At 39.5% G+C, this 10877-nt stretch overlaps 1 protein-coding gene across 1 annotated transcript; it reads right to left on the reverse strand.

The window, feature by feature from the left end:
* Positions 1–4246: 4246 nt before the first annotated feature.
* On the reverse strand, positions 4247–7767 carry ETV2 (ETS variant transcription factor 2). The gene is made up of 6 exons (XM_075190869.1): positions 7698–7767; positions 6793–6942; positions 6104–6448; positions 5344–5475; positions 4811–4932; positions 4247–4627 (listed from the first exon to the last, which is right to left on the reverse strand). Exons 1-6 carry the CDS (start codon positions 7765–7767, stop codon positions 4406–4408), a joined length of 1041 nt encoding a protein of 346 aa, XP_075046970.1. The 3' UTR covers positions 4247–4405.
* Between the last annotated feature and the right edge of the window lie 3110 nt (positions 7768–10877).

Consider the following 10877-nt stretch of genomic DNA (forward strand, 5'->3'; position numbering starts at 1 on the left):
TAGTTTTTGTTTTTACATAGAAAGTATTGATGTCACTTATAGCTGAGAAGACAAAGTATGTGACCCTACAGACTGTCAGCAGCTCGTCTGTGACCAACGTACACGGAATAACACAATGTGTGTGTTGTGTGCAGAACATTTATATACAGGATTTTACGATCAATGCTTCCAATATGGCCGTTGCTCATAATTCTGGCCTCACTCTGCAATGTCAGCTAACGGTCCCAGTGTTGAATGTGTGCAGCCAAATCGAGTCCAGTCCCCCAAGAATGATCTTATCGTAACTGACCGTAAATCCAGACAGTGGGATGACTGCGGTCTGCCGCTCCGCTCAGCCCCTCCTACGACCCACAACTGGCCCCCAAGTTCTGCAAGCCCAATTCTTAAGTTTGGCCAACTACGTTGCACCTTATTCTGAATGGTTTAATCCACGTTGTGATCTAGCTCCCAATAATGTTTTTGGAGTTTATTTCCCATCCATCCAATAATTGTCACAGTATCTGATCTCCGTTGTCATCGCTTATAAGCAGAGAGGACGACGTGTGACTTGTTTCTCGGTATTAGTCACAAATGAAAACTATCGCAGTGTGGAAAGTTTCACCTCTTTCTCGCTATTTGCTGAATGAGATCATCGTCTTTACTAGAGATTGTGCTGAGGGCTTCTTATCTGATCAAAATAAACTGAAAATTGTCACGTTTGCAGTTTTGGGTTTTTTCCTTGTTTCTTTTTAATCTGTTCTGTGCAAAATATTATTCACGACGTGTAAAACCGTTAAAGGCCAACGTCGCCCAACACGGCGTCTATAACGGCAACTGTCTACTTAACCAGAAGTCTCCTTTAAGTCCTCTACGGTCAACATAACAACAGGGAGGATCTTAAACCTCATTTTTACCTTTCAGTTTTTTAACTCCGTATAGTTGTTTTTTTTTAGTGGATTTGGGCCAAAAAAACTTAAACGTGTTTACTTTGTTCATTAATTAATTTTTTTTATTTTTTTTTTTCAATTGTCATTGGAGCAAGGATTCAGCCATATTCGTAATATTTAACCTCCAGGGGGCGCTGTTCTATCAGTCTCTTTATAGCTCAGTGGTGCAAGGGGAGAAATGCGTCAGTAAATAGATGGCGATATTCTCAGCTACAGTTTCCTGTAAGAATTGCTTATATGTATATTTGTTAGTGGATGCCATATAGTCTCTGTTTTCATATTCTCACTTTAAGGTGTGTGTGTGTGTGTGTGTGTGTGTGTATATGTATGTATATATATATATATATATTATATATGTGTGTGTTAAGTAAGACAAATCTGAGGTACAATTAAGTATTTTCTATAGACTTTGCCAATGGAAGACGCTTTAGTGGCCAAACGTTAGACATACATTATACTATGTGCTTTCCCGGGTATTGCAATCTATTAGCTTAATGGACCCCACAACCAACCACCACAACAACCGTATCGGCAGCGAGGACTCAAGATAGAGCTGTGTACGTGGAGGAAGATATTGTCCTGCGCGCAGCAACTTTCTCTCCATTGAAGGACGCTGTAAACATTTAATGCAAGGTGCAATATAAGTTCTGTCAATGTATGGAAACATTTACCTATAGATCTGTGAATGTGTTTAGTGCCGTCTTTGTGAGGCTTTATAGGATATCGGGCCTGAGTGTATTTCATCTTATTCTAAAAAATTTTAAAAAATCTGCATTGACTTTTGATGGAGGAAAGAAGTCTGATGTCTGTGTTTGTGGGGACGGGGGGGGGGGACGGTGTGCAGCCGATGTCAGACTTGGCAGGAGCTGAGAGTGAAGATCTAGACATGAAAGATGTGTTTAGACGCGGAGGTCGCAGGCTCTGCCGTTCTACCTACAGTGTTCCAAAAACAGATTTCTGAGAACAACACAGGAAGTCAAAACCCATCTTATTATAATCTACACGAGCTGTGAGAGATCTCAGAGCTGCGGAGGGCTGGTCTGTACTGTGCAGCCGCCTCTGCTTCCATCCGTACGCAAGACCTGTTGTAAAATTTAATATATATATATATATATATATATATATTATATATGTGTCCTTTCATCACTAGATATAATTGTTCAGAGTAAAATTCAAAAGGTGTTGTAAAATCATTGGAATATATTGTAACAATAACCTACTTTTACCCCCTCAAACATATATGAAAATCTATAATCTCAGTCCATATTTGCCCCCAGTATGACGACATTTCCATGGGATGGATAATTGAAGTTATTGGCTACAGAAAGCTACACTTACGGCTGTTTCCTTGTATTGTTTGCAAGAAAACAAAAAAAAACCATAAACAAAATCTTGTTCTAAGCTCCAGCACTGAAGAACGTTGTATAAGGAATGACCAGTTCCACGTCTTATGTTCTGTATCTGATTAAATTTGCATGTGGTCTAATATATATATATGTTGGTAAAAACCACAAGTGTGTTGAAAATCCACATACAGTAATGTGTTCACAACATTAGGTGTGGATTGAATACACATAATTACTATTTATATAGCACCACAAATTATGCGGTGCTGTACAAAAAAAAAATATTTGCCATCGGAGCTTACAGTCTAGATTCCCTACAACGCACACTAGGGTTAATTTTGGCAGTAATCACTTAACCTACCAGTAAGTCTTTGCAGTGTGGGAGGAAACTAGATTTTATGTTATATTTAAAAAAATATTTTTTGTTTTTTGGGGTTTTTTTTAAATTGTTTTTTGGGGGGGGGGGTTTATCTGTTTGTGGAATATGTAGATTGACATAACCTTTTATTCTAAAATTAGTTTAATACAATCTTTATTGTATATTTGTATCAATACATGTTCAGTGGCATTCATATAAGCACTAACATGTTATATTGTAAGACATTATTTATGAAGTTCTTTGTTATTTGTCTGATTGGAGCCATATTAATGTAATTGGTTTGATTTTTGGATCAGTTTTCTCCGGCATCAGTTTAAACTCCGGTAACTTTTATCAATTTCCAATAATTTACACAATAACATTCCATATAATATTATCTAACTTATGTTTACAATGATTATTGCTGGCAGCTAGAACCGGTTGAGTCATTAATGCTCCTATAGTGACACCCCCCCCCCTCCACAGCTTAGCAACAATTAGGGTTTCATTCACTGGTTTTACTCATTGCCCACTGTTCTGTTCTGTGATACAATGTATTTCTACAACAATATTTCATAGCAGCAGTTACTTTTGTATGTTTTATTGTTACTGTTACTATATTGTTACATTATTGATCATAATCCTGCCATAGAGTGTGAAACTATTGTAATACCCCCTTATTGCTGTTCTGTATTCATCCTCTTAATATTAATATTACATAATTTTGTTCTTAAACACTTGAGTGTAGCAGTAATAATCCCTGTACTTATTTTCATCATACTTTATTTCTCCTTTACAAAAGGGCAGTAATGGTTTTCATTTTTATAAAGTGTCACTTTTGTTTGTGGTGCTCTGAACATTCTTTTTTTTGGCAGCCATGATGTCCTAAGCAACCTGATCTTTCTGTAAATGACCCATTTAATGTATGTAGCTATAAAGCGATGCTGGCAATGGGGCGATGAGAATCTCTGTGGATATTTACTTACTTGGTCTAGATGAATGCTACAGAGTTTCTCTACTACAATACTAAAATCCAGACTCCACAATTAAAGATCACACAATATTTTGAACGTCTGTTATTCCCAAAACGTTGTCATTATTTTCACTCCTGGAATAAAGTGGGTTTATAACTTTTAAAAGACCTTGAAGCAATGTTTTGTCTGTATTTTCGACTCCAGTACTGTGAGCCTTTCTGAATGACCTGGTTGGAATTTCACAAAGTTATTACAAGTTATATATAATAATTTGGGAAGAACAAACACGTAATTGAGCAAATACTGTATTCCGCATAGGACCGACGTCATTTTTTCAATGATCAAAACCAAACTTCAAGTCGACCCTCCATACAAAAAGAGCACAAATATTGTTCTTGGTATAAAACGTAATATTTTATTAATATGAAAATACATAATATAAGTGAATATCTTAATATTTACATGATCATATAGAAAAGGGGGGTAAAGGAAATGTACCGGAACAAGAGCGTGAGAATATTTAAGTTAAGACTAGACGTAGCTGAGTAGACAAGGCCGGAATGTGGAGCGTCTCTGTCTCCAATCAACCCAGTTTCCATGCTTGCTTCGAACCCTTGAGAAGGTTCCACCCGTCACCTCGTGACCGGTATCCACAGTATTCTTTAGTGCTTTTACAAGAACGGTCTTGTAGTGCTTGGTTGCCACTTAGGACTTTACCCCAGTTCATTCTGCAGGTCCTCTGAATCGGTTCCACCCTCGGGACCTTCACAGTCTGTTCATTGTATCGTCATCGTTGACCATCTACAATTTCTTGGCTCTCTGGCTGTGGCTCTTGGATTCTTGCTGAAGTCCTTGCGCCGGTCGGTTGAGAAGCTCTTGGAGGTCGCAAACGAATTTGTATACGTATCTCTGGCCCCCGGTCTTATGAATAATGTTTTTGTGGTAATAATATCGCAGACCTCGGCTAAGTTTCTCGTAGTTCATCCTGGGTTTGTTCTTTCGTCTACCCCATCTCCGTGCCACCTAAACGAACAGGGATCAGTGGGTCAAGAGGAAGCAGGAAGGAGGCTTAAAACTAAAGCGGCAAACATTCAAAAAACAAATAGCAATAAAATAAAGAATATTGTGTATTAAGACGGTCAAAGACCTCGAAATAAAAGCTGAAAATTTGAATTTGTTTAGTGGGTAAGTAGAAGGGTAACGTACCTCGTTGGGGTCCGAAAGCTTGAATTCCCATCCGTTCCCTGTCCAGCTAATGAGCTTCTGGCAGGAGGAATCTTGCAGTAATTCTAGGAGAAATTGCCAAAGTTGGATTGGACCAGATCCACCTATTAGCAAAAAGGAGAAAAGTAATTAAATCAGTTGGACTCTCGGATGACCAGGGCGTCAAAATAAACTACAGTTCCAATAACAGCTGGTTTTAAAATGTTTCCTTAAAATACATCTGACAGGTCATATTTTAAGGATATCCCTGGTTCAGATCTGCATGAGACAATGATATTGTCCACAAAACTAAACACTCTATAGGCTTAACGGGAAATAGTTTTTCTTTAAAAGTTTATCTGTGCTTAGAGTAGAGTTTCCAACCCCTCTCTTCAAGTACCTCGCCATCAGTAGAGGTTACCGTATATTCTCAAACAGGGTAATCCGTCAAACATGCACAAACAGATGGCTAATTGGTGCATGTAATATACCCCTATATATAACGGATGGTTTATAGGTAGAGGGGGGGGCCTCACCTGATGGGGGAGGCTTAGTGTCCTTGATCCCAGCCCCCTTCTGACTGTGAGCCGAGTAATATCTGTCTTTATTCGTTCCACATCGGCTAATTGTCAGTGTTTGTTGGAAGCCACTTTCATTGTAGTCAATTCCTGGAAAGCGACACCAATTAGTGACACAATTCTACACAAATAACACAACAAGCTACTTACAATCTGCGCAACTTGTGATACATATAATAATGATACATATAATGTCATGTTAAAAAGCTATAACAAAACTATAAAATAATTATTATTAAAGTGGTTCTTGTGTATATATACAGCACGTGGACATTGTCTAACTGCAGAGCAAGATTCATAAAACAGAAAAGTAATAATTACTGTCATTTTTTTCAATTGATAGAGAATGATGTATTACATCTCTATGTAATTACTACACACACTATTAGCCAATAAAGAAATATATACACAATTTACTTTACATGATTTTTAAGTATTACTTAACCTACAAATATAAGTTAACATGTAAAGGAGCCACTGATACAATTCATAAACATCTTTGTAAAAGTTTTAGGAGCTTAGATATGTGAGATAAAATTGTGTTTGTGGGGAAACAATTTTTCCTATGCAGAGCAAACTTCCTGTGTTTAAGCCAACTAAAGAACAGGGGGGGAATCTCGGCATCAGAAATGGCATCTGATGGGTTGTTATATTTGTGAATTTTAAGACTTATTCAATCAATGTTTGTTGTGTTCATAACCTAACCCTCAGTTCTTACCCGTCTGGGGGTCTCCGTGCGCTGCAGACTTCTGGTTGCTGGAATTTAGATGCGTTCTTATCTCAGGAGACTGGTTACAGGTCATCCATGATGCCTCATCCCAGCTGGGCCATTCCTGGGAAGCCCAAGCGAAGCTCTGATCTCCCACCGACCCGTTGCCCGAGTTCTGGGAGAAAGCGTCTGACATTGGCGTAAATGGGGGGTCCTGCTGGGCGTGGTACAGAGATTCCTCAGTATGGTGGATCATCTCCTGGCGAGAGGAGGGGATCAGCATCTCCTCAGTCAGCGCAGGTAGTAACGTCTGGAACGAGGGCAGGTATTCCTCCAGGGGACCCTGTGTTGTACCTTTAATATAAAATACATGTTTAAACCAACTGCATAAAGCTGTTGTGGAACTACAAGTACAAGCATGCTCAGCCAGCCAGAGAGCAAACTCTCCAGCAACTGTGGAACTACAAGTGCCTGCATACCCTGACAGGCAAAGACCGATGAGACTTGTAGTTCCACAACAGCTGACGAAGCCTTTCTCTGACATAAACATGCATTAAATTCAGGATCTACTTTGACTTTTAAATACATTTGCTACATAATCCCATTTATCTGCATGAAGACATTTAAAGGTCCCATTGCCCATTGTTTAAATGAGTGAGAGTTGATGTAGCTCCGTTATTAAACATAAGGCTGCCTACCTTGGGTGTAGTGCTCCCAGTAATACAGGGACTGCTCTGTGAAGTCCTCACAGGAGGGGGGGTTGGAGCACACGGCTGAGTTGGGGTACAGTCCTTTCCCGGCACTCAGCCCAATATCTTGGAGGAAACCCGGATCTTCCAGCCTGAAATCTAAAAGAGAAAAATGACTTTTACCTCCTGTGTGTGCAGGACACCGAGTGCTCTGTATATAACAATAATCATCAGATGCAACATAACATCTATTCACTGTGTCACACATACATGGGAATTATCAGCACTGGGACATAAATATTATGCTCAGATCAGACACATAGTAATAATATTGTGTCATTAATATTGTAGCAATTTCTTTAAACAAGAACGGATCTGATTACAGATAATGTTTCTATGTAGTTACTGGGTTATTTCCGGCCCCAAGTACTAGAGACTGTGCCAGGTTTAGAAGGGGGATTGCTGGAACCTGTAGTTCCATAAGTCTAGGTTGCTATCGCTGTTTATAATGGACATTTTTTATTGAGAGGCAGCTCTGTGTATACCACACTCAGGACCTGTGTATACCACACTCACATTCTGTATACCACACTCAGGCTCTGTGTATACCACACTCAGGACCTGTGTATACCACACTCACATTCTGTATACCACACTCAGGACCTGTGTATACCACACTAAGGCTCTGTGTATACCACACTCAGGCTCTGTGTATACCACACTAAGGCTCTGTGTATACCACACTCACATTCTGTATACCACACTCAGGCTCTGTGTATACAACACTAAGGCTCTGTGTATACCACACTTATTTTGTGTATACCACACTCACACTCTGTGTATACCACACTCAGGCTCTGTGTATACCACACTCACACTCATGCTGCTATACAGAGAGAGCTGACAGTCTTTACCTGAGCTGCGGTCCATGTTTGGGACCTCCTGTGGTGCCAGCTCCGTGCAGTAAAAGCTGCTTAGATCCATCTGTGGGAGGGAGAGATAAAGTCACTTCTGTAATCTGGGGAAGGAGGGGGGTGGTACATGAATGGTTCTGTATATTGGGGTGCTGGGAATAACATAGGGGGGTCTAGAAACAGTACAGTTACTAGAGCTAAGATTCGGGGTTTGCAGTATTGGGCTTGGAATATGAGCTCTGTATAAGGAGTGAGGTGTCTGCAGTTTTGGGGGCGCTGAGATGAAGAAGGGGAACTGCCTTAAGTATGATTGCTGGGCAGAATGGGGGTGCCAATGTTATGAGGAATATTGGGGTGCTTCTGAGGACACTTGGGGTTCAGGCTCAGGATAAGGGGGTGTGGTGGGCTCAGGACAATGGGGTGTGGTGGGCTCAGGACAATGGGGTGTGGTGGGCTCAGGATAAGGGGGTGTGGTGGGCTCAGCATAAGGGGGTGTGGTGGGCTCAGACCTCTTACCTCTGTCTCTGTAGAGCTGCTGGTCGGTGCTTTTCTATAGGGACCTTTGCAGTGTCCTAGATGATGGGCATCCAGCTCTTCCCTGCTCTACCCTGCCCCATCTATATATACAGCCAGCCGCTCTCTGATTGGCTGCCAGAGCTGTGACGTTTCCTCTCTTCAGGGGGGGAGAGTTTCCATGATGTCAGAGAATCACAACTCCAGACTCCAGCCCCCTTGTGGGGTCTTATCAGTGGGGTCAGATGGCAGCCTGACACCAGGGAGGAGGGGAGGGGGCTCCTTGTGACCCATCACTCACAGCAGAGGAAGAGGGATCACTAAAATATGGTCCAACACTCATTAACTAGGAGAAAATACTGAGATCTATAAATATCCCAATATACACAGTGTGAGCTCAGCAGCTCAGTGTCCTGGGGTTATAGTCACCCAGAGATATCTACAGGTATTGTGGAAACTTTATGTGTCACATAAGATATATGTGAGAGGTCTGTGCATGACATTACAACCTAATATATAACAATCACACACATGTATAGGAGGTAGATAAGACAGATATATATATATATATATATATATATATATATATATATATATATATATATGAAATTATAGATTTATAGATATTAAATACATCAATAGATATTAGATAGATAGATATGAGATATATAGATATTAATTAGATAGATAGATATGGGATAGATAGATAGATAGATAGATAGATAGATATGGGATAGATAGATAGATAGATAAATAGATAGATATGAGATAGATATGAGATAGGTAGATAGATAGATATATATGAGATAGATAGATATGAGATAGATAGATAGATAGATAGATAGATAGATAGATAGATAGATATGAGATAGATAGATAGATAGATAGATATGACATAGATATGGGATAGATAGATAGATAGATAGATAGATAGATAGATAGATAGATATGGGATAGATAGATAGATAGATAGATATGAGATAGATAGATAGATATGAGATAGGTAGATAGATATGAGATAGGTAGATAGATAGATAGATATGGGATAGATAGATAGATAGATAGATATGGGATAGATAGATAGATAGATAGATAGATAGATAGATAGATAGATAGATAGATAACATACAATTTCTGCTTGCAGTAGTAACACTAGACAGTACAGTGTGAATATAATCTTTTAGTAAAATTTTGTGTCATAAAATAAATAAAATATATATATATATAATATTATCAGGGTCTGAACACGCAGACTCTTTCTTTCTACAACATACACCCCACATTATAGAAACCTGCGCTTGGTGTAATTGTGGGGTCCAGATGTGAATCCACTATTGTATTGATTATTGTTTTTGTGTTACATTTTGCAACATTTTATTAAGCTTGTGATGCGTTTGCGTCTCCCCACCGCTACCACAGAACTGCTGGAGATCTTAGGGGTGCGTCCTTGTCCTCTCCCAGTTTTGTGATGGACGTCCCTTAGTCTGTGCGTTATACATCAGAGATACTGTTCCTGTGTCAGAGACCTAACTCGTTGTCTCCAATAACTGCTGTATCTTCTCCGCTCCCCATGTCCTCATCAGTAACTTCTCTTCTTCACCGTGGATCTGAGTCATTTCACGAAATAACCACACACCATTCATAGGTACTCACACGCCCATTGTGGTCAATAGACAATCTTCAGGTCTATCCCAGCTGCCTCCATCATGGGTGATTGTAAAACTCCAGGGAGTATATTTACTAAACTGCGGGTTTGAAAAAGTGGAGATGTTGCCTATAGCAACCAATCAGATTCTAGTTATCATTTATTTAGTACATTCTACAAAATGACAGCTACAATCTTATTGGTTGCTATAGGCAACATCTCTACTTTTCCAAACCTGCAGTTTAGTAAATATACTCCTATACCTCATTTTTCTATTCTACTTAATTAAATACATAATAATTAATTAGTCTAATGAGCCTTAGCTGGAAGCCTCGGTTCCCCTAATGTGGAAAAAACTAAAAGTCTAAAAAAATAAATAGATAAGCTTTATTTAAAAATTAAAGTCAATTTTAAAACATTTATTTAACAAAAGAAAAAAAAAGTTTTGTTCACAGCAGACTCCTGAGACGGGGATAACAGAACGGGTGTTTTGGGGGTACGATATCGCTGTGTAAATAGGTGTCCGCATGGGCAGTTTCACCAGCGCATTTTACCATCAGCGGTAACTCTCACGCAGAATAGTCAGAGAAATCCCCATCGCCGTCAGAAAAACCCAACGATTGGGCTTTTTGCCCCTTTTAGTAAATTCACCCCAATGTGCACATTAATATGTCTCAAAAGTTCTTAGTTTTATTATAGATTGTGAGCTCTTCTGAATAGAGGCCTCTATGGTTAATACATTGCAATCCAGTAACTTGGCATCTTATAGCAACTATGGAATCGCCTTATGGAACAACCTTTTCTGCTTTGGAGGCCAATTGGTTTGCAAACTGATTGCTATAATACTTCATATATTCGAACAACTTTCCTAGAATTCTCTGGAAGCCGATAGCTGATCCCGATGCGTTATTTTTATTATAGGACTTCTGGTTTGTCTGCAGACCCCCAAAGCTTGGACACTGGGCTGACAATCTGTTTTCAAAGTGCCGGGATCTCGTGCGTTGCAGATTTGTACAGACCTC

This window comes from Mixophyes fleayi, chromosome 11 (assembly GCF_038048845.1).
Source record: "Mixophyes fleayi isolate aMixFle1 chromosome 11, aMixFle1.hap1, whole genome shotgun sequence".
In the NCBI taxonomy this organism is placed as follows: domain Eukaryota; kingdom Metazoa; phylum Chordata; class Amphibia; order Anura; family Limnodynastidae; genus Mixophyes; species Mixophyes fleayi.